The sequence below is a fragment of the Hippoglossus stenolepis genome, chromosome 11, assembly GCF_022539355.2.
Source record: "Hippoglossus stenolepis isolate QCI-W04-F060 chromosome 11, HSTE1.2, whole genome shotgun sequence".
Taxonomy (NCBI): Eukaryota; Metazoa; Chordata; class Actinopteri; order Pleuronectiformes; family Pleuronectidae; genus Hippoglossus; species Hippoglossus stenolepis.
In genome coordinates this window covers 20,786,685-20,810,411 of record NC_061493.1, presented here as the reverse complement: position 1 = coordinate 20,810,411, position 23,727 = coordinate 20,786,685, and the positions used below count along the sequence as shown (strand labels likewise).

Sequence of the window (23,727 nt, the reverse complement as noted above, 5' to 3'; positions counted from 1 at the left end):
AGTCATAGCTCTGCAACAACACAATAAATCCGGAGTCAGTTCAGCTGAAAGCAGCTCACAGCAGCGTGGGAAGGAATTCGGTCAATTACTGGGAGAATTAATCAATCGTACAAACCAGAGGAGCGACAGTGAATCTGTGAGAATAGTTGTGTTGATCTTTTGGGCCTCAGGAGGAATCTGTGGGAAATACGTCACCTGAGTCAGCGTCGGCTTGGTCTGAAGGACTCCAAGTTCTTATGATCCTTAAAAAGTGTCCATTGCTTAGTGCGTTTTCACTATTTCACTTCAATTCGAGTACATTTCAAGAATTGATCCGTCTAAGTCACTTTACACACAAAGATTTTACACTAAAAACAAGGCTACATTCAAACCTAGTACTTTTATGGTGAACGTACAAACTGAAAACTGTTGCAAAAAGCCAATAAGCATATTCATTGTGTCATTGCATCATATTTACATTCACTGTTGTGTCAATTGGCCGTTTCTTCACTTCTTGTTCTCTGTCCTCACTTATACAATATTTAAAAAGGCCAAATTCCCAATAGAGCTTTTCTTTATTTAGATGTTTTTCTATTTCTGGTGTCAAAACAGTGCATAAAGTTTGAAACAGAGACTGTTGTTGCTGTAATATCAGTTTTATTTAGAAGCAAAATGTTCACGAAGCAATAAAAGTCAGTGGCTGAATATCTTTCTTGTTTTGTTACACAGAGCAATGATCTTCTGCAGAAAGTTGTTAGATTTGTCGTTAAGGGCTTTTTTAAAGAGTTGATAAATTTAGCAATAACAGCAGCAAGTTGGCAACAATTAGTAATAATGATGAAGTAGCCTATGATAATAACGACTTAATAGAAACAACATCATTTCAAGAACAGTGACTGATGGGGGAACCTCCCAACACTCGACCTACGTCACAGAGTTGATGTGAGTGTTTTGTCTTTGTGCGTTTTGTCTTTGAAGGTGACTCATTGGGTTTTGGTTTGTGTCTCCCACAGAGCACGAGAGATGATGACTGACCACGCAGCACTTTGGAACAAATGACTGCAGATTACACACGACGCCCGCAGCTGGAGATTCATCTGATTCGATTACAGTTAAGCAGTGAAAGATGCTGTGGACGGGTTTGACTCTAATGGATTCCTAAAGTCGCCCCGAGTCAATAAATAGCAACGATTTTACTGAGGGGATCTCTTGGTGGGAGTCAGAGCGCGGGGGCCAGGATGTGGCCCCCCGACCTCGGGCCTCCAGACGTCCAGCTGACTCTCCCTGGTTTTGGGAGCGTGTTCGAAGATGCCGAGGATCTGCAGGCGCCGCTGTCTTCGGGTGGCTTCTGTCAGTCGTCGATGCATTCGGGTGGTCTCTGCTGTCTGCCCAGGACGTCCCTGTCCCTGTCCTCCCTGGGACGGGACCTCAGCTCCTTGCTCAGCTGCAAGACGAATGGATCCCACATAGAAAAGTCTGTGGAGGACTTTGCCATCACAGCACACACAGACCCTAAAAACACCCAGAGGTTCGTTTGTTACCCTCAACCCTCCCTCCCTCTGTCCTACATGCTCACCGGCTGTGGCTCGTCTGCCACGTTCTGCTCCCCCTCGTCCTCCGTTTCCTCCACCTCCTCCTCCTCATCATTGTTTTTCGCCTCTTCCTCGCCTCTTTCTGATGCCAACAACAAAACGTCTCAGCAACAACGAAAAGTACAAGACGAGTATCTCTCCATCAAACAGGAGCCTGCAGACGATTTCTTGCCGTGTAAGAGGGAACCGTTTCAAATGAACAACCAGCAGGGGGAGCTGTTTCATGTTGGCCAGCCCATCGACTGCCACGATGGCGGTCAGGACAGCGCCCAGACACCGCTGCACTCCCCGAAGCTTAACGCACCCGTGGGAGGGAACCCTCCGGTGGACCAACAGGAGCAGCTGTGTCACTGGATCGACTGCAGCACCGCTCACAGCAGCCAGGAGGAGCTGGTGAGGCACATCGAGAAGGTTCACATCGACCAGCGTAAAGGGGAGGAGTTTGCGTGTTTCTGGGCCAGCTGTGTGCGGCGCCACAAACCCTTCAACGCTCGCTACAAGCTCCTCATCCACATGAGGGTTCATTCTGGAGAAAAACCCAATAAATGCATGGTGAGTGAATTGATGCTCGACCGTCTTTCTCGTTCTCTCTTATCGTGTCAGTTGTCCATTAAAACATCCGTAAAGTTTTTGCCTTCCTCTGCAAACAGATAGATTTTTAGGAAACACCTGTTGTATAGCCGTCTACATTATCGCCACCCGTTGGACTGGAGAGGAACACACTTGGCGTTCGGTTTCAGTTTTTTATATGTCTGCAGGAATCTTTTAGTTCCTTGAAAACGTCTGTGGGAATAAAAGTTCCTGTGTCGAAATGAGTCTCATCATGAAATGTCAGTGAACCGTAATTTATATTGACCCCTAGTGGTGGTCGTGTAATTCAGGTGTTTGCAGATGTTTTAGAAATTAAGAAAGGTCTGAAGGGCATGCACTGTTGGACGTTTTAGAAAGATCTGATCTGCCCACAGATGCAAAATGCAAGAAAGTAGCGATTCCTCTTAAATTCAAAGCCGACTCAGCAGAAATGGAGGAAGAGGTTTTCAGTCGCATTAAACCAAATTCATCCAAAGCATGAAGGAATCAAACCGCCGGGCTCAGCACCATTTTCATTAATTCAGTCAAAACACATCTCACCTTTCCAACTTTCTCGACTTCCCTCAGACCGAGCAGCCGGTGAGACGATCAAACGGTTTCCTCCGCTCACAACAGGTTTCCCTTACTCATGCATGGCGGCGGCGGAGGAAGAAGTGTGGCAGCGGTGAATGAATGGAAGGTGTGTGTGTGTGCAGCGCTCAGACTCAAAGCATCAGCTGATCGTCCTCTGCACAAAGATAATCCAGACAACATCAGGTCTCACTGAGATGTTCCTGCAATAACTGTCCCAACTGCAGCTCAGCCTCAACCTGCATCACTTCTCATGGCTCATTAAATGCACGGCGGCTTGAATACGTCTGTCCCATGATGCCGTTCGGTTCGGTGCCAAATCGCTGTCGCTGAGAGCGAGTGACTCTGACTCGGCCGCTGTCGACCTGGAGCTATGATTAATAATTAATACACAAGTTTTCACTCATGCAGGAACACGCTTCCTCTTTAAGAGGATTTGTTCATTAAAAAATGACATAATCTGCAGCCAGCTTGTAAATATGTGTCCTGCTAATGGATTAATAGGATTAAATCCACACCAACACAAAGTAAATAGTCGTTAGTCACGGTTGAGCTACGTGAATAACATCATGTCATTTTCATAAAGCACTGAGGCCAAAACATGTAAATTAAGTCATTCCTGGTGCTGCAATGGAAAATGAATATCTCACATGAATGTGGTCAGTGTCTGTTAATGAATTCGGCCGCATTTACCAGCTCGTAATGTCCAGTCTCACATGAGACAGGTGTGATCCAGCCTGTAAACACCAGTCCAGCCCTGCTAGAGTCATTACTTATAATTTATGGGGCTGGATTGACATTCTTATAGATTCATTTAAAGTATAAGCCCGGTGAAATTCTGTATTTTTCTCACTGTCGAAAAAGACCAAAACCAACAATTATCCGAGTAACAAGTGTTGTTGTTGTTGTGCAGCCAAAACTCGAGCCACAGAGCTCCACTGTGAAACTATTAAATACACATAAGTGAGACTGACTGAACACGGCCACTGCAGTTTATTTAGGATTAATACCACACACACTGTCGAGGCCGTTCTCAGGAAAACACATCACAGCATCCGTCGCTTGAGTAAGAACCTGACAGGGCCCTCTAGTGGCTGCAGGGAGTATGACGCTTGTCCACTGGCGAAGGAGGAAGAAGAACTCCGTACAGGGAGGAGGTCAATAAAACAACTGACGTTAATTTACCCCCAGGATCAGAAAAGGCCTCCATACGTCAGGGCAGGTACAAACAACATATTTAGACTTTTAGTTTGAAGGGCTCCATCCTGCCTCCAAGTATCGTCACAAAAGCACCAACTCTGTATTCATCCACAGAAAGTAGTCCAAGACAAATGCACCGTTTACTGAGTAACATTTACTTGAAACCACAAAGTCCTAAAGAAAGTAATTCAATCTTAAAACAAATAAAACAATACATGTATTAAAGATTCTATTGTTTAAAGATGTATAACTTCAGCGGGGAGCGCTGGGAACCACAGAAGAAACATGGACCACAACACGTTGATTATTTTGGTCTTTCCATGGGATTTCTCAATATATTGACAATATAGAAGCAGCTTTACGTGTAGTATGAAAGAAAAACATATAAAGTAACTACCATCATGGCAAAGACAAATGATCTCACAGATGTTGAGAAATAACAAACTAAACCTCAAATTCCAGGATCAACCGTAGACCTGATCTTTAAATGTCAGACAGAGGGAAGATGAATGTAAAGTTTCCTTGTGTTTATTAGGATAAGTCTTCATTTTCTCATCATTTATAAAAGAAAAGGAAACATCATTCTTTTTTAATGCCGAGGGAACAAAGCACATAAACTGTAACCGGAGCTGAAATAGAGCTGCGCTCCGTTTTCTGCTCCGTCAAAGATTTTTTACGAATCTGTTTCTGTTTAGGAACCATCTGCAAAAACGCGAGGGTATTTCCTCATTTCGAGTTTTTCCTTTTAAAATAGCTTTTGAACAGCTGAAGCCTTGTGGTAGATTGCATGACTGGATTGTCTTTTTGTCAAATAAGTCCAACTGATGTGTTTGAGTCAAATTTGTCCTCACAGTTGACCTAAAGCCGAAAGTTTAAACATGTCAGTCGCTCGTCTGGTTTTCCTTTTAACGTTTTATTTGTTGTGTGGAGGAGATTTTAAAGATGTGGATTAATTATAATCACTCTGATGTAGTAATGTTTTTATGAAAATAAATGAGGTGACTGACCTGATTCATGTTTGCTTCCAGATTAGTTCAGTAATGGATGAAACAGATTCAAGTAAAGACCAGGGTCAAATTCAAAGACCACTAAAGTAATCGTTTCATTCCAATTGGCATTAACCCAACAATTTGCTTCATTTAATGTTAATTTCTATTTTTATTCGTAGAAGACACGGATAAAAATAAATAAAAGATCACATCCCATAACTAAGTTGGAACTTACCAGAGAGTGAAATTGAAAATGAAATACAAAAATCGTTCCTGTGATCGTCTGAATATTCTCTGGTTCCCCGTTAGTGCTGCAAGGGATTTAAAACAAGCCTCGGAAAACATTCCCTTTCAAACTCTGACCTGAACGTCAGATTTGAAAATGTAGTTAATTTGAAATGTCTGAGATTGAACGTGACAGGCAGGGTTTCTGTTAAGTTAAAAAGCGTTTATGGCCTTCAGTGCGTTCAGCCTCTGGGTCCAACTGTGTGTGTGTGTGTGTGTGTTGAGTTTATAATTCAGTAACCTAAAATGACTGCAAATTGTGACAAGTTTCCTCGTCTCAAGTTAATTCCTAGTGGTCTTCAGAGGGAAGATGAAACTTGGATCTATTCAATATAAGAAGGTCGTAGCCAAACAAAACAAAGCATCGTCTAAAGCCTGTTTACAAATTGAGTTCTGCTTATTTAACGGTGGACAAAGAAGTTTCTGCAGCAGGCGCATGAATCACATGGGTTTTCCTTTGGGGTGGAACATGCAATAAACCAATCGAAGTGCCATTTTTTCTATTTCCCCTTAAAAAACAGGTGCACTTTTACCTTGGAAGCTGTGATGATGATGGATTTGTCAGCGAGTGGAGAGAGAGAACGCTTCCAACCCAAACTCCTGCAGATGGAACAAATCCTGTTGCTTGTAGAAATACGATTTTATACCTCCTCGTCTTTTTTTTTATCTTTTCTTCTTCAGTTTGAAGGCTGTGCTAAGGCGTTCTCCCGTCTGGAGAACCTGAAAATCCACCTGAGGAGCCACACGGGAGAGAAACCGTACATCTGCCAGCATCCCGGCTGCCTCAAGGCCTTCAGCAACTCCAGTGATCGGGCCAAACACCAGCGGACACACCTGGACACGGTCAGTACAGCAGGACACCGTCCACACTGCACCGGCTGTAGAGACACTTCACACACAGCCTGTTATCATGGGACAGTTTTATTACTGAGCAGAGCATCTTAGGACATAGTGAAACTCCACTAAAATGATTGTTACATTTGACATGTCCGTCTTGTGGCTGCACGTAAAAGTGAAATGCAAAAGAACTCGATGTTTGATCTTATAACATTTCAACGCAACATTTAAAACTTTGAATTGAATGTTGTCAGCAGCACAAATAAAATGAGCAGCGTAATCCAACATCTAACAAACGTCCTCAGATGAAACCGAGGAGGAAGATTCATCGGGGGTTCAGAGAAACAGGGGCGAGCTTCTCTCTTCTCTCACCGATGGTTGTAAATTCAGGCTTCAACAGCAGATGAAGTTATGAAATCCAGCCCCTGCTGCAGCCTGAGAGAGAACAGAAGGCGTTTTCCTCCAAACCCAAACTTCTTCAGCTCACCACTGCTCCCTCTTGTGCACCAGGTTCACATATCCAACAAGGGTTGTGGCTGTGAAGGAATCACCCACAACCATCTGTGGAACGTGCTTTTATTCAAGTGTTGTATTGAAGTTCAAGTCACTTCTACCTGAGAAATGAGATAGTTATTTTTCTCCACTATATTTATCTATCTGCTGTAGTTACTGGTACTTTGTGAGTTAATTAAACACATGATTATCTTAAAAACAATCTGATGGATTGTTTTGAACCTGCACACGTAGTTAAATCAGCTCCATCGTGTCCTAGTAAAACATTTTAACTGTGCTCACGTGCTAATGCTTTAGTAAATGAATCCTTTGTAGTCATTGATCAAAGAAGATCGTTAAATTTATGTCTGAATAGAAGTAAAAGGAATATTCACTGAAAGAACGATCACTCTGACAGACACATGGAGAAATGTTAAATACACCGTGTCTGAAAATAGATGTACAACATAAAAAACCTCGCTCTCCTGTAGGTGTTAAACACGTAAAACTACACTTTATGGTCATGTGAAATATTTCTCCGTGATATAAAGTATTTGTCAGGTAATAAGAGGCATGTGCAGAACTCTTAACGTGCATGGAATCCTCTTTATTCAAAGTGACGCCGCTCCCCTCTTCCCCTGCGCTCTGCGATTCACTGCCTGATATACGGCCCCAACATTCTTTAGGATTGTGAAACTGCATCACTGCTGTGAATTTATTCTATAAACCACAGTTATTTTTACTCCTGCTGACAAGCGATGAGGATTTAGCAGTAATCCAAAAAATCTGATCTCTCATTACACGGATGAGCTGGAGCTGTACGTTGCACTGCGGTGTTATTACAACAAGACGGGGAAGGCTGCAGTCTCCTTCTTGTGGTTTCACGCCGGCTAATAGCGGCCGCGCAGTTGCGTCACAGACCGAGAATCAGACACGTTTGGCGCCATGATGGAGGAACGTCTGAATGTAAATAAATCCTGAATATATTCTAACAACCAGTCAGGGGAGGACTGGTGTCGATGGTGGTGTTGTGTTGCTGATGGTGTGAATAACAGAGATTTGTCAACCTCACGCAGACGTGTGTCTATAAATGGTTTGAAGCTCACCTGACAGGAAAATGTGTTTTTAGAATTTAGAATCCATTAACACTCATGTTGCACCAGTTTCTGTGGGATGTGGTGTGTGCACAAGATCGAAACATCACTGCTTAGATAAAGAAAGGCTTTAATTCAGACTTGCGGCTTTATGTATTTCCATTTTTGCCTGATTCTGACTCACATGGACCTTTTTATATTCATGTCCTAATCTTACAAAACTGGAAAAACCCACTTTTCTTTGGCAATGCTCTAAATTTTGCCGAAGATAAGACGGACTCAGGCTCAGCACTTCGTTGAGAGTTAATCTGTTTAGACTCCGGGAGCAATGAGTTGGTCTCCCAGGGAATATTGTTCAGAAATAGTTTCGAAAGAACAAGATATTTCCCAATTTTCATCGCCAGCATGTAAAGTTGGGCACTGTTGAGGAAAAACTGGATGTGTTGCAAGATCTATGTCGGAGGAACAATGTGGCTGAAATGTGAAATGTTTAAATTAGAAAGTGGAGACACCGGTGGTGGAGGAAGCCCCACATCAACTTGTAGTAAAAGTAAGTAAGTAGTTGCTTTTAAATATACGTATTAGTATTAAAAGTAAGTAAAAGTACTTGCCATGTGCAGCCTATTCCCTAATTTAAGGGTTTACTACATTATTAACTTTACTGTACATTTTGTTTAACACAAGAATAATACAGAATCTGTCATGTTAATGCAGATGATGCTACTGAAAACACATCGTCATGTTAGTTAATGGCTGCGTCTCGAATCCACTTCAGGTTTTGGATCAATGGATCATTTGCAATTCTCGTTATTGATTACTTTTAAAAATACAAAAACTATGTAACAGAGAGTACAGGTATTTGCTGAGTAAGTAAATGTACTTTGTTATACGTCCCCCCACTGGGAGACACAGTATACATTAATGCAACAAAGCAGGAAAGGAAAATAACTTTACTTTAGTATTGACACTATCTCTATATTAATCCTGCAACTGTTCAGTCATTTCTTGGTATTTTTCCATCTTACTAACATGGCTGAACATTGTGAGGTTCTCAAATGTTCCTCAAATTCACTTTCTTTCACAGGGATTTCTTTTTATGTATTTCTTGGGCACAAAATTGTTTTTGTCCCAGGTTTGGCAAACACACACACACACACACACACACACCACGTGGAGTGGTGGCACTTGGCCGCTCTGCTCCTGTTTGCCAGATCTGGGCCACAAGTAAACCACAGCAATACCACATGTCAGCCAGAGGTGCCAGAGGTGGCCAGAGGTGGCCAGAATTAGTTTTGTGCCATTGGGCCACATTTGCTTGTTTACAACTGGGCCACTTGAGGCTCACGTCCACAGTGTTCGTCCAGAGGTGCAGCATCAGGGCCTGAAGTGGATCTGTGCGCTATCTGAGATAATTTCTCATGTTGAACAACTTTTTAAATCTACCTATATTCCTTTCATTCTGGCCTATAGGTCCCGATTCACGTTTGAAAGTCTTGGAATCTTGTCTTTGAATTGTGGAGCCAGCGGTTTAACGACGATTAGTTGTTTCCTGATCATTAGTCCTGCAACGTTCTGCAAAACATTATCCATATAAAACCTGCTGCATTGCTCTTATACCATTATTTTTTATTTGAGATGCTCGGATCTCGGTACGTTAAAACCTTCCGAGATCTCGGGTAAATACTGCGCATGTGTTTTCACGAAAACCTAATTCACTCCACCTGGGTGAAGGCTCAGTAATGAAATGGGGGGGGGGGGAAATCTGTGAGGAATTAGATTCATGGAAATGGCCTCGTTAACTCATCTAAACTCACAGCTTTGATAAAATTGTGAAATACAAGCAGCAGTAACAGAAAGCAGGTTTTTCTCTCACTGCATTTTAAGATTAATGGGTTTAAAATAATGCCTTTTTCTTTTGTGCACGGGATACATCCGACTGCCCACATGCGTTTCCAGGTAGAGATAAATGTGCACATCAAATACGATGCGGCCCCTGAATGTTTTCCTCATGAATGCTCTGATTTACTGCTGAACACTGAACCATTCCTCCTCTCTCTCCTTCCCTCTCTTGAAGCCCGCAGACGAAAGGTAAATATACTTGGTTCTAGCTCGAGGATCACGTTGCGTTAAACGTCCATCTTGTCTCTGTTGCTGCGTTTGTCTCACCAAATAGCCTCATTTGCAGTATTTCTCCTCCATGTGTCTGTCTTGTAAAACACAGGATTACTGCGTTTACAGTGTAACACCTGTAATGCATCTGAATGTAAATCACCCAAACTTGTTTTATTATTTCTAGTCACACTTATATTTTATGTTTGACCTCATCAAATGTGACCGTATCAACTTTCTTCATGGTGAAAGTTGTGTCACCTGATTTGCAAAGTCTGGCAATTGTATAAATGATTGTTGTAATAATAAAGAAGATGTTATGAAGCACATGTTTTGTAATGTTTGCTTAGTTTTAGTTTAGTGGGAGATGATTCAGCTTGTACCACTTAATAAACCTTAATCCTAAAACCTCTCTTTAAAAAAAAGAAGATTTATGTGTTTGGTATTTCTGGGGTTTATTTAGTTGCCTTGTGGCATTATTCATCTTGTCAAACTCGCTCTCCAGGGGTTAAAATTGAGCTTGTTGCAGAAAATGTTTCAGTGAAAGTCAGGTTTCGGTCTCAGTCCGTCAGTATTAAGGCTTAAATGAGGAATGCAGTAAATCACTGACTTGAGTACAGAAGCAGACGTGGCCGGTCAGTCGTGGTCTGTGCTGGTTGCACCTCACTGCTACCTGGAGCGCAGCTGCTTTGAATACTTGTTACAAACTTCACGGAGGATGAAGCTACTTATTTTCATTGTGTTTCCATTTCCCCTTGTGTCCGTCGTCTCTCACCTCTCCTTGTTGTGACTTCGTTCATCCACAGAAGCCGTACGCCTGTCAGATCCCGGGCTGCACCAAACGCTACACCGACCCCAGCTCGCTACGGAAACACGTCAAGGCTCACTCCAACAAAGGGCCTCAGGAGAGGGAGGTCAAGGTACGACAGCGGTTGTGTTTTTACATTTATATTAGCATAGAATGTGATTATTCCTGTGAACAGCAGCATTAGACACACATATGAAACCTGGACTTGTCTCTAAACCTGGATTTATATTAGATTAGATGTGGTAGAACAGCAGCGAGCAGCCGTCAGGTTTAGAAGAAGTGACCATAAGTAAAATATTGTAGAAAATGTACTAGAAACATTTATTTTTAATCAAACTATTTTAATTTCAAGCATCTTAGGGGCGTTTTAAAGCTTTTACTGGACAGTGATACCATCAACTGTAAGTAAAGATGCACAACGTGTCCCCACTTCCACCCACTATCCAGAGATAAAGCCAAAATATTCCAGATTAAAACGCTGCCCTCTTGTGCCAATGACCTCATTTGGATCCAGAGTCTACTCAGTATAGTGGTCGGGAGGATGGTGCTGCGGTAACGAGGTTCCACCGAAACATGCGCTTCACCAATCAAGAGTCAGTCCTGGCTGTCAATCATGACATTGACTGTTTATTTATGTCCACGAACATGGAGGAGGAAGGATTTATGAACGATACTGCAGTCAGCCACCAGGGGGTAAATGGTGTGTCACCGTAAAGCGTTATCAAGTGGTTGATAAGTCTGGAAAAGCTCAACACAAGTACGGTTCATTTACAATTCAGAGAATGAGAAAAAATATATATGAGAGCTGGAGAAGTTTGTTAGAAGTTACAGGTTAAGTTTGAGGATTTTGCTGAAGAAACGGGATTTTCGTCAATGAGACAAAAATTGAAAGAAAAGAAGAAGTTTTGAAGAGATGGAGCAAGAATGAAGAAATTGAGAAATACATGAAGACTCTTAGAGATGGAAATGGAAAGTTTCCTCCTCCGTTGTATCTTGAAATCCCCAATGAGGCAAATGAGACGGTTTGTTTGAGCTCAAAAACGATATTGTCTTTCAAAAGGGGGGGTAACAGTGACCTATATTGTAGTGAAGGTATTTCTCAGAGGACAGTGTGGTTATGGGTAAGATGCTGTGACTCCCTGAACCACTGGATGGAGAGTGGCAGCAGCAGGAGGAGGAGGAGGAGGAGGAGGAGGAAGAGGAGAAAGTTTTAAGCATGTTTGTGATTCAGTAGGATGAAATACAACAAAACAAAGTATTACACACACTCCCTGGAAGTCAGAATAGGGAGCCCATTGTTCAGCGCTATCTGGCCCTTGTTTGTTTTCTATGGACCGTGAGTGACACTGGGGCTTTGTGTGTACTCCCATGCCTTGTTTGGTTTAAGCAGAACCACGTGTGCCTGTGAGTTGTGACATGGCGAACACGCCCCGCGCTGCTGTGGGGCTCAGTAGGACTTTGAAATATCAAACATGCACTTCATAAACTCCTTAAGGTTATACATTTCTTGGAGCCGATGTGTCACAGCTATTGAAGTTTGTATCGGCATAAACACTGGTTTGAATAAACATTTTTGGCTGATTATTCATAACTCTTTTTGTGGTTCTTGGGTGTCCTTCACAAGCTTCTTCTGAATCCTGGAGCTGTCGATAAATTGTTTTGGAAAGTCCTCAGGGATCCTCTGTTAACGCCGGATAATAAAGTAAATTGTCTTGGTTAGAACATTTTGGAATAAGATTGCCTAACAAGATTTTTGGATTTTGTACTTCAAGAAGCTGGAACGCAAGACAAAACAAGAACCAGGCATCTGGTGTAAGCATCATCTCTTTTTTTTTTTTTTGTTGTTGAAAAATGAACAGTAGAAAGCTGCCTGCGGAAAACTCCCTGTGTTTTCAATTGATCTACTGTATGTAATCAAAAGAGAAGAGAGTGCTTTAAAAATGTAAGCTCATAGATGTTTGGCCAACAGAAAAAAAAGCCCAAAACAATTGAAAGGCAGTTAAGCTGCGGATTTAACTTAATTATTTTCATCCCTACACGCAGGCAACCAAACGCACATGTTCACCGACATGAAACTGGAGACTTAATGTACCGAGCACCTTTCTCATGAACATCTGTATTCTGTCCCTTTGACAGGTTCACACGATGCTGGAATCGGACATTTTGAGTGACTGCCTGGCGCGGCAGCATCTCCACGGCTCCTCCCACCAAGGGAACGGCTCCGCTCTGCCGGGGTTAGATGACTTCACAGGTACGCACACGATGAAACAGTAGCAGAAACAATGGAAACCTTGCCTCCGACGCCTCCCTGGAAACGAGAGACGCAAATGAAAGGTGTAATTGGTTGAACACCTGGGCCGTGAAGTCTCTTTCGTTCTCTCCCATGGCCTCACTTGCTCCTTCTCCTCCCCCCTCCCCCCTCTTCCATTCCTTCGATGATACCTCATCATGCCAGTGTTTACCTTGTCCAATTACCGGGCACTGACTGCGGGCAGGTTGGCCCTCTCCCCGCTTGTCCTTCAGCTTCTCCAGAGCGCTTTCCCAGCCAAGCTCTTTTACTTTCCCCCGTTTCAATGGCTGAACCGGGATCAAGAAGCTGTCAGGTACATTGAGGCTCAGTTGGCAGAGCGGAGCAGAGAGTGTCCAACAGAGCTGTCCATGTGTATTACTTCAGGCTGCTCACAGTTTTACCCAGAAGACGGGAACAGCCTCAAACGACGCACTCACTCTGTTTATCCAGAGTGAAACAAGTGTGTCAGTGTTTCATTTTGAAAGGGTCCCGAGAGGAATTTGTCCTTATCAGAAACAGCCAAACGTTAGAGCCCGACACGGTGTGCATGTACGTACCTGCGAGCGCACGTGAGAGGACGTGTGTTGGATGTATGCTGACTCGTCCTTTCATCGTCAGCTGCCCTTAAACTCAAAGTCAAAGCCAAGTGTTGAAATCCCGGCTGAAGGGTTTATGTGTTAAAACCAAATAAATACACCACTTAAAAACTACGACTTTCAGTATCAAGCCCTCCCCGTGGAGTTAAAGGTGATTCTGAGAAGTTTAGCTCGCTCCTTCTCAAAGAGGAGAAACTGTGGTAAACGAGGTTTGAGCTGTTGGCTTACATCACATGTCTGTGGTGACTAGTTTTAATTAAAGAATTTGTCCAGAAGCTTCTTAAACCCCCTCTCTGTGTTATTTATTTCAAATTGTATTTATTAATATGGTCTCAAATACTTGAAAAAAGCTAAAGGCTTTAGCTTCTGTTATTTCCGACCATGTTAAGCAGGTTAAACATTAGCTTAGATGAAAACCTTTTGTTTGTTTCAATGTTGAAAGGATTGGTTTCTCAGAAATACAATTCATATGTTATATATGTTAATATGTTATATTTGAGGTTATTTATATAGATTTTATGATTCACATGTAATTTTGTATCATCTTGTGACCTTTGCCATTTTTTTTAACATTTTAACTATCTTCAGACAAAGACTAAATGATTAATTCATTTCTTTAAGTTAATTAAAAACAATTGGCAAACACAATAAATCGAGAATGAAAGTAAAAGCTGCACTTGCTGGATTGTTGGTTACGAACAACAAAGCCTGTGTCTAAAATCGACCCTGTATTAATTTACCAAGCCCTATATAGAAGCCACTCAGCAGTTGATATCAGTAAATTTACATTCATACACTTAAATATCATCTTCATTTTAAAACTTTTCTATAAGTTTCCAACAGACATTTTTCAGTTTGATAATAACTAAAGATCCAAATACTCAATCTTCTTCCTCCACACAGTACAAGTACCTTAATAATGTACTTAAGTACAGTATTTTTTTCCACAGCTTAACTATCTGTAGCTATAAGTATAAAGCCATATTTGAGTATATTTGTATTTGAGCGTTTTGAACAAACTGTGTATTAAGACAAATTTGAATGTGCAGCAGTTAAATTGTAAGTTTCTAACAACCTGCAACCTGTGATCTTTCCATATCTCCCTTTGAACTCTGCATGTGTTGGTACATTTGTTTTCAGTGAACTGATCCTTTAACGTCTGTGTCTGTGTCTCAGGTGTTTACTCAAACAGCAGCAGCGGCCACACCCGGGGGAATCCAGAGTTCCTCCCTCCGTCCGCAGACACCTGCTCCAGGTACCAAGGCCTGGAGGGGAACTTCGACGCCAACAGCCCGATATCGTCTCTAACAAGCCCAGGAAGCATGAGGGAGGGGTGAGTGCCTTCTGCATCCACACAGTCGGTTCTTTATCTATTCACAGTAAACACTGGAGCTCCCTCAGTTACACACATTGGCTCCTGGAAACTGTCGGGGTCCGTGCTCACGGGCCGTAGCTTTAACAGGAGAGAGAGATTTACTCGTTGACTTTTCCAGGGTTTTCCAAAGTCGTCATTAAGAGAAATCACTTTTAAAATCATGAGATACAGCTGGTGAAGAGAAATATACATAAAAAAATATCTACTCATATTGTGTTCTCTCACTGTCCTGCCTTTTCAGATTATATGGCTTTTTATTTCTTGGAAAGCAGAGTAGTTTAATGATATTTAATGATGTACCCAGAGGCAAACCCGCTTACCCTCAGTGGTGTCTGGCAGGATTCTGACTTATCTGCCGCTGGACCTTCTGCTGCCAACCCAATACAATGGAGCTGAATGGGAGTTTGTTTGCATTTGGCAGTTTTCATTCAGAGCTATTTTCTACCAAAGATAAAAATAGATGACACCGACCACAGGTTTCTGCTCCTCTTGGCACGAGTTTGTACATTTTCAGGTATTCACCCCGAAATCTGTTGCCTCCTAATCCTCTATTTATTAAATGTACTAATTTGACGATGCGCTGGCCTGTGTTGAAGCATTTATGTCCCGTGTGCTTGATGTCAAAACCCCCAAAATCGTGTTTCGACCTCAAGTACGTGGACACCATAAAAAGCCCGTTTGGTTGGGACTCTGCAGATCTCACAGTCACTTCTCCTCTTGTCTGGAAATCACATGCCCTGAAACAGGGGGAGAGAGATGTGAGCTTATGCATTCTTGAATAAACCAGGGACATTATCACCAGAGATGGAGTTATGGCTTTGTGGTTGCACTGATTGGGTAGTTGGAGGCCATAGAACTTATGTGTCCTGTAAACTGAGACAAATCCTGTCTGCCAAGTACAAAAGTAGAAGTGAGACTAAAAAGATTCAGCTGAAAGCCTCCAGGGCAGCAGTTTGTGGACGATATGGCCCCAAATCATTGGTCATTGAAGGTCTGCCTGCAAACTAACTTTTATAGTCTCCACAGTAACAACAAAGGCAGCGTGTCCAATAAAAGAGTGTTGATAAGGGCCAAGATAACATTTTTGTGGCTGAATAAATGATATAAAGTCTTCACATATAATGCACATATTTTCTGGTGTAATCTTCCAAGTGGGTTTCGGGTTCTTGGCGGAGGCGATGAGATGAGGTTTTCTTTTTCTCCCAGAACAAATCCAAACCGTTTAAAGGATGAACCTGAAGGCTCATTATTGACCTTAGAAAACGGATCATTGACAAAGAAATGTAGCACAATGTCCACGTAGTGTAAAAAATAAAGATGTATGTAAGCTTTGTAAGAATTATTTAAACATTGACGTATAATCTTCTGGAAATGTACAGAACAGACGACTGCATTTTGTCGTCTCCATCCACTGATGAGATGTGACTGAAAGATCGGGAAGTTTTCCAGTTACTGAACCTTGTTCTGAAACTTTTTTGTGAACCTACATATTGTATATTTAATGAAATATAATGAGCTCAAAAAGAGCCTTGAATCCTCGAATGGTATTTTGTTGTTTGGTTTGAATCAGATTTTAAAATGTATGAATCTTGAAAATACTTCTAGATTAGGATAAAACATTAAAAGCAATAAGTTATGTCAATTTAAAATCCTACAAGTTAAAGAAATTCTAAATGTTTAGCCTGAATTTGTCCAATATGTCAACATGTTTTATTGCTTAGAAGAGTTATTGACATTTGCTTTTTCTCTCTCTCTCTCTGATGCTCTCCCCAAGAGCTGATGTCATGTCCGTAGTAAAACTGTAAAATATTGTTATTCCATAAAACCTAAAATACAGTAGATAGCCTTGAAAGTACTTAACATTAAGAAAACTTTATACATACTGTATATAAATACCACCTGCAGCAGGATTACACCTGGATGTCTTGACTTGAGAGGATCTTGTTAAGGCCTTAAACTAACTTCATAAAAGTTTTTAGGAGGAAAAGAAAAGGAAAAGTCTTTTAATACACATTTCATATAATTCAAGTTGCCTTTCTTTCTCTCCTCCGTGAGCCTCCGTGAAACTCCTCACAATCTGCCCACTGTCTCTTTATAGCGGCTGAGGGATGTCATAGGATCCCGCTGGTGCCCACAGTACACGTCGACCTGCCAAAGCCAATACCAGACAAGCACTTGTTTTTCCCCCAAATGACTTAGCGAGACGTTAAACACGTGAAAGTAAATTATCTTTGCTCCGCAGCGTAGACACGGAGCTCTGACCTCATAGGCAGGCGCCTGTTTACTCTGGCCGAGACGAGGCGTGTTGACTTCTTTTAATTGCTTAATACTGGAGGGAATCGGAGGCCCCGCGCCGAGCCTTGTCCGTCAGCGAGTGTTTGTGATGGGCACTGTTTGTGTTCTGCGGCGGCGAGGCGAAGAACTGGATCAGCCTTTTGAGTGACACGTTCATCAGATACAGACCCACTAACCGGGATGACGCTCACAGAAACGCTATTATACAATTTAGAGGAAGCAGAGGTTTCTTTGCAGAAGCTCAGAGCGACACCGGATCCAAAAACCAGGATTAACTGAGAGGTTTGACTTGTCCACACTTAACTGCAGCTCTGAGTTTACCACGTTCTCTAAGTTAGATCCCAGTAAATCTCTGACTGATGCCACATACATTCAGCTTGATCCTCTGTGATCCACTCAAATCCATGTCACAGTCAGCAGCTGCTCCTCTGCCAAAACTGGAACCAGATCAGTTTTTGGGTGCACAACCTGGCACCTTTGGTTAAACCTCCTGTTATCCAGCACAAGTTCGCTGCCATTAAAAAGCAGCCATGGATTAAAAGCAGGGTTGAAAACGCTATAAAGTGCATATAAACACACGATCTTAAATTCCCCACGCAGGATTCCTCTCATTCCTGATGCAAGGAGGGCAGCTGGCTGTGGTTAGTCAGAGAGAGGGGGGGGGAAAGTGAGTGATGCGGGGGTTTAACTGGTAAAACGTGATCAGAGAAACCGTTTCCTGAGGTCGTGCTAACAGCCGGCGCTCCAGGCGTGCAGGCCTCACTGCTGAGCTCATGCTGGTCTGAGAGGATTTGGGCACACGGGGGCCACGGAGCGACAGATCGACCCGGCAGGGCCACGCACCGCACGACTCAGACATCTCAGCTATGTTGTTGCAACGTCGCAAGAATGCAAGCCGTGGAGCAGCCGGTTGTTTATAGTTAAGGTCAGCGCTGCTGGTTCAGGGGGCCGCTGAGGGGAATCTAGAGCGGCGGCGAATTCTTGGGGCTCGCCGTCATCGCGGCACATTCATTCCAACAGTCGTACTATATCAAAGCCCATTTGTTTACATAATCCTACACAAAGCCTGGGTTTTATTACCTTGGGAAGCCACAGACATCTGTAACTTATATCAGTTTGGGTTTCGAAAAGTCCTCCTGATTAATTTTGGCTTTTAATGTGTATCTCCCATGTAAGACTGTTAAATTAAACGTAATGGCATTTGACATGGGAAATGGGTAATAAAGAGACCAGGGGATGACAAATGATAGATATGTAAAGAAATCTCCAATCGTTTTCCTTTTTTTTATGACTGGTCGGATGCATGTATAGAAGGCGTCGGAGCCAGCAGCCATCAGTATCTCTGACAAGGCCTGGCTTGTTTATGAAGCCCTCTGAAACCATTCCAGCAGAAACCAAGGCCATTTGGCCCTCGGGGGACCAATACGCTGCAGTACATCATCCAGGAGGGGTCTCAGGCCCAATGAAACGAGAGCGAGCGCTTTGAAGGAGGAGGAGGGGGCTCGAATACCATCACGGGGGGGTTTCAGCTGCATATCTCCTCGGAGAGAGATTCGACCGCCTCTCTTTCTTCTCGTCGAACTTGGCTCCACTGACTCACTGGTTTCCATGTTGAGTCAGAGTGTTTGTGCACAGTCAGCACATTCTTGCAGCGTAGCGATGGATACAGCTCCGCACAAAGACCGCCTCCATCACCCCCCCCCCTGAGGTGGAAACACTTACTTATATAAACTGTGCTGTTTGGACACGATTTTAATTATTTACACTGTTGTGTTTGACAACAGCTGCTGCCACAATTACAGCTGATGTTTGTCTACTTTATGCTGCTGAGAAATATTTGGTCTGTGTTTGATTTGATCAGAGATTTGGGTTAAAGGTTAAACTGGAATCTCGACATTCCCCTCATGAAACCACATTTCAATCAACTTCATCCAGACCAAGTTGCTCACACTCATGAATATCAGACCCTTTAATCTGCCTGATTTTTTAAAATCAAGATCCAGGAATTCTTCTCTGAAAAAGCAACAAACATGTTGAAAAACAAACTTCTCACAATGTTAAAGTAAGAAAGAAAAACATTCCTGCATCCACCTCATGATCCAGATCCGCTCCAAACTTTATTGGGATCTTTCCTGACTTATAACACATTCTTCCACCAAATTCCGTGGTAATCGGTCCTGTAGTATTTGTGTAATCGTGCAAACTAAGAAACGAACGCAGATGATTTGTCGCACAATGTGTATTTGTATTTGTATTTAATGTAAAATGTATATATGACTTCAATTTGAATGACTCTTGGTTTGTAAATCTTTTGGCGAAGTTAATGAAGACCAAAAAAAACAACACACTATTGTATTACTCAATGTGACACAAACAGTTTAACAGAAGATGAGCTCAGGCCAAATGGCAGAAAGTACAAAGCAAAGGAACTATTATAAAAATGCAGCTGCGCTCGGTCAGTCACGTATCCGTCCTCGAGGAAGCCTCATTAACTTGCTTCACTCACGTAATGTTGAGTAATTCAGATTCCTGCGATTTTGTGGCCAACAGGAACCGGCCGACACCGTTGTTCATGGCCGCTGACGTCAGCCCAGCGAGCTCCTCATCGGACAGAGCGGACGTGCGGCTGCAGGGTTACCAGAAGCCCTACAGCCACCAGCAGCAAGTGATGTCCCAGCAGCAAGGTACCGTGCTCCAGCCGATGTGATCAATACGACCGGGGTTATGATGTCGCTCTTCTCATTCAGCGTCGTTTTCCTCCCGTGGTTCTCCTAGGTTGTCTGTACGAAGGGGGAAAGGTGGTTCAACCAGTCAACGATGGAGGATTTGAACACAACGGTTACTTCACGAACTCCTCCACCTGTCACTCCACAGGTAAAACTAGAACAGCACAGGAGAGCACACACCTCCACCAAGGCCCATCAATACATTTCACACACTCAGATATCAGTTCCATAAATGTGCCTCATGTGTTTGTCAGGATGAATGAATTATTTCCTGGGAAATCAGTGAAAAAGTCAAAAGAAACAACCTTAAAGGTTCAGTGTGTAGAATATAGTGACATCTAGTGGTGAAGTTGCATGTTGCAGCTGAACACATGTAGTTTGCTTACAAACCAAAAAACAAACGGACAGAGGTGAAAACATCTGCATCAACCACTCTGTCATCATCATGATAATCCAGCTGCACAGGGGTGAGAAAGTGGATTCAAACTTCCGTCTTCAGCTCTTTGTTCGTTCATCACACAGCTAATTTGGTTCGGTTTCCAAGTGCAGAGCTGCAAACGTCTTCCAGAAGATGTGATATCCTCGTATTCAAACAACATTTCAGTCAGACGCCCGAATGTTTACTGCGGCAACAGACCACACAGTTCGGTGTCCAGGCTCCGACGTCATCACTTCCCCAGATATTATGACACGATGGGAGTGATGAGCAAATATCTTTAACCCTCTGGGCTCCATCGAGAGGAAATCATCTTCTTTGCTTTGATGTTTTCAGAGCAGCAAAGAAGAGGTGTTTTTTTTAATAGCGTAGCATTAACCAGAGAAGGTTAAAACCTCAGTATTATATATATATATTACATATTTCATGCTGGAAAGTCCCACAAGTAAAACAATGATGTGAACCATGTGCGAGACTCAACAAGATGTTTAAAGGAAGTAATTGTTGTTTATTCCGAGACTTATTCATGTGTGTTCTGTTTCACTTATGACTGTCAAACCAGATAATATAATACTTCATTCTCTACATGTATTTGTTTTTCAAAGCCAGGCCATAAACCAGAGGTAATCATCACATGGTTCGTAGTATACAGCTGCTAGAATACATCATGTGAGTTGTTTTAATGCACTGGTCCCAGATCGGTGCTCAGTATCAGCTGATAGGCAAAGTCTAGGTATAGGAATTGGGATCAGGAACTGCAGACTGACTCTCTGAGCTGCTGTGAGAATAACAGCGTTTTCTGTCTTGCTCCTCTCAGGGTTCGACTTGTTGCAGGAGCTGCAGGGCCAGGGGGGCGGCGGTTACTCCATGTCCCCCTGCCCGGACGACAGCTTCCTGTTCCAGGCGGGAGGCGTCGACCGCTGCCTCAATCAGATCTACTCCATCTACCTGGACTCGTGATGGCAGCCGGTAGCTTTTTTTTGTTTTCCCGAGCACGGGATGCAGCGAGAACGATGCGTGACGGACAATCGCATCCACCACACGCTGCAGAGACTGACAGAAGCTTTAATGGTACAAACACAAACTGTCTGAGCTGCAGAGCTGAGTGGAAAACATCTGAAATCTGGTCAAATTATGGTGTAAATAGCTGTGACTTTTTTATTCAGAGATGACCACAGCATTTGTGATCTGGATAGAATGAGCTTCGTTTATCAGTTTGATCTTGTGGAAGCCGGGCAGCTGGTTCTGAGCAGTGAGGTCGATTCTGCCTCATCAGCAGCTTCGACACCAGGGAAATGGTAAAATCATATTTGAAATGAGCAGAGAGGACTCATATAATTCAGTGGCTCCAAAACCTGAAGTCAGCAAATACGTCTGTTAAAGGTTCACACATAACATAGTTGAACATCCTGCTCACAAATCCTACCCAGTTTTTAGACATTTCTCTATTTTTCCCTATTTAGGTGATTAGAGCAAGTTAAAATAAAGAGAATAACACTTTTGGCTCAATGGCTCACAACCATAGACTGAATATAAAGATAAACAACTTCATCCCACTGTCTAGAAATGAAGGCAGAAGATTACGGATACGATATACTGCAATATCAAATTAAAAGTCTGTCCCTTTGACACGTGCTTGGTGTTTACCCTGTTTTTATAGCATCAATAACTAATTAAAAACAAACTTAAAAACATACATGAACACTAGAACAAACATCAGTGTGATAACAGACGCCAGACACCATCTTTGAGAAGAAAAGTATTTGATGCCTATTTGGACTCTTTTCGTTTGGCCCATGTCCCGTCCACTAACACGGAGGAGGCCGGGTTTATGACCTATACTGCAGCCGGCCTCCAGGGAGAAGCCGTCGTGTCGTCCATCTTTATATAAAGTCCACGCTCCCGACTCACAGACGCACTGAACACAAGGTGTGACGAGTGGCTGAAGGAAGCGTCATCTTGTCACGTTCCTAAAAAAGGTTGAGAACCGTTATGTTGCAGTCAAAGACTTTAAGGGGATAGTTCGACATTTTGGGGGAAATATATTAATTTGCTGTTTACTAAAATTCAATAATACGTATTTATATAGATCAGTTTTTCCAAAGCACTTAACAGGATGTTATCCAGCCATAGGAGCAGTTTGGGGTTGAATATTTTCCCATTGGAATGCAGACAGGGATCGAACCACTGACCCTCTGGTAGGTGGACGACCCTTTTTACCTCCTGAGCCACAGCCTGATTAGAGGGAAAACATCTTCTCCGCGCCAATCAAAAGTCAATTAAATGATCCAACCAGCTACTATAAATCTTAATAATTACTGCATCATATGTAAAAACAATTCTTCTTAAATGTGGAAGTGGAAAAAACGAACAACTTATTATTTTCCAGGTGGATTATCTGGTGTGTTTATTCTGGTATTTCCCAAAACGTCAATCTATTTGAGTGTGAGCTTGAAGTGACATTTCCCTGAGAAGCAGCTGCTCAGGAGGAAACTGGGGATCGAACAGGAAACTGTAGCAGTGCTGCCCCCAAGTGTCTGAATGTTCACGCTGCATGAACCTTACACACAGAGGGTCAGTGTGGGAACACAAATCAGCACTAAAGTATTTATGTCCCTCTCTCAGCAGCTCCTCTGTCCCGAGACGTGACAACAAGTACGTTAAAACATGTGTAACCTATAACAGCAATCGTGCCAGAAACATAATCAGTTCTTATATATTTCCTGTTGTCGCTTCAGTGTCTTTACTTGTGTTGTTGTTGTACAGTTTCGCTCAGTGTCATATTCATGGAAGGGGGAGGGGGGGGGGTGTGCGTTGTTTACAGTTCTCTGCACTCTTTGTGTTTTTTGTCTCGTCAGACAACGACCGACCAGAAAATGTTTACACTGATTTTGTAGCAAGTCAGAGATTTTGTATTATTGTCGTTGAACAGTGTGTAGACTGTATAAAGAAAAGTCTGTCTTTTATATCAATAAAACTTGTTTGTACATTTTTTTTGTTGGTAGGTTGTCCGTTTAGTTTTGCTTTTATTTTAACGCTTATTCTGATAATTGATTAAAGTCCCATTTATTTAATTGATTCTTAATTAAGCAGTTAATTATCGCACAATGACAGAAAACTGTAGTTTTCAAGACGACATCTTCAGATTTTAACAGGATCTCAAAAAGAAAGATATTTAAATATCCCTTTAAAATCTGTTATGAACAATAAAAACTAAAGAAAAGTGGCTAAATCCTCACATTGAAGAGCTGCTGCTGGAGAATATGAAATGTTTGCATTGCACGTGATTGAAATTTAATCATCAACATATTTTATCTGACAATTGATGAAGTGATGATTTGATGATTTCAATTCAATAGTTTTTGAGCCCATTGATTGCACGTTGGTTAATACTGCCACCTAGTGGCCATATGTTTAAGTCAAGTCAACAACCAGAGTTTAACAAAGTCTCAATGATGATCGA

At 42.4% G+C, this 23,727-nt stretch overlaps 1 protein-coding gene across 2 annotated transcripts in view; it reads left to right on the top strand.

Moving 5' to 3' along the window:
* LOC118117554 (zinc finger protein GLIS1) overlaps nt 1-23,258 on the top strand; it is a 43,511-nt gene extending 20,253 nt beyond the window's left edge. For both annotated transcript variants that reach the window (XM_035169869.2, XM_035169870.2), the window contains 8 exons: nt 993-2,123; nt 5,888-6,049; nt 10,545-10,658; nt 12,683-12,797; nt 14,609-14,765; nt 19,653-19,786; nt 19,878-19,976; nt 21,082-23,258. In XM_035169869.2, coding sequence (XP_035025760.1) covers nt 1,218-2,123; nt 5,888-6,049; nt 10,545-10,658; nt 12,683-12,797; nt 14,609-14,765; nt 19,653-19,786; nt 19,878-19,976; nt 21,082-21,224 — 1,830 coding nt within the window. In that variant the 5' untranslated portion in view covers nt 993-1,217 and the 3' untranslated portion in view covers nt 21,225-23,258. The remainder of the gene's footprint in view (nt 1-992; nt 2,124-5,887; nt 6,050-10,544; nt 10,659-12,682; nt 12,798-14,608; nt 14,766-19,652; nt 19,787-19,877; nt 19,977-21,081) is intronic.
* The last annotated feature ends 469 nt before the right edge of the window (nt 23,259-23,727 follow it).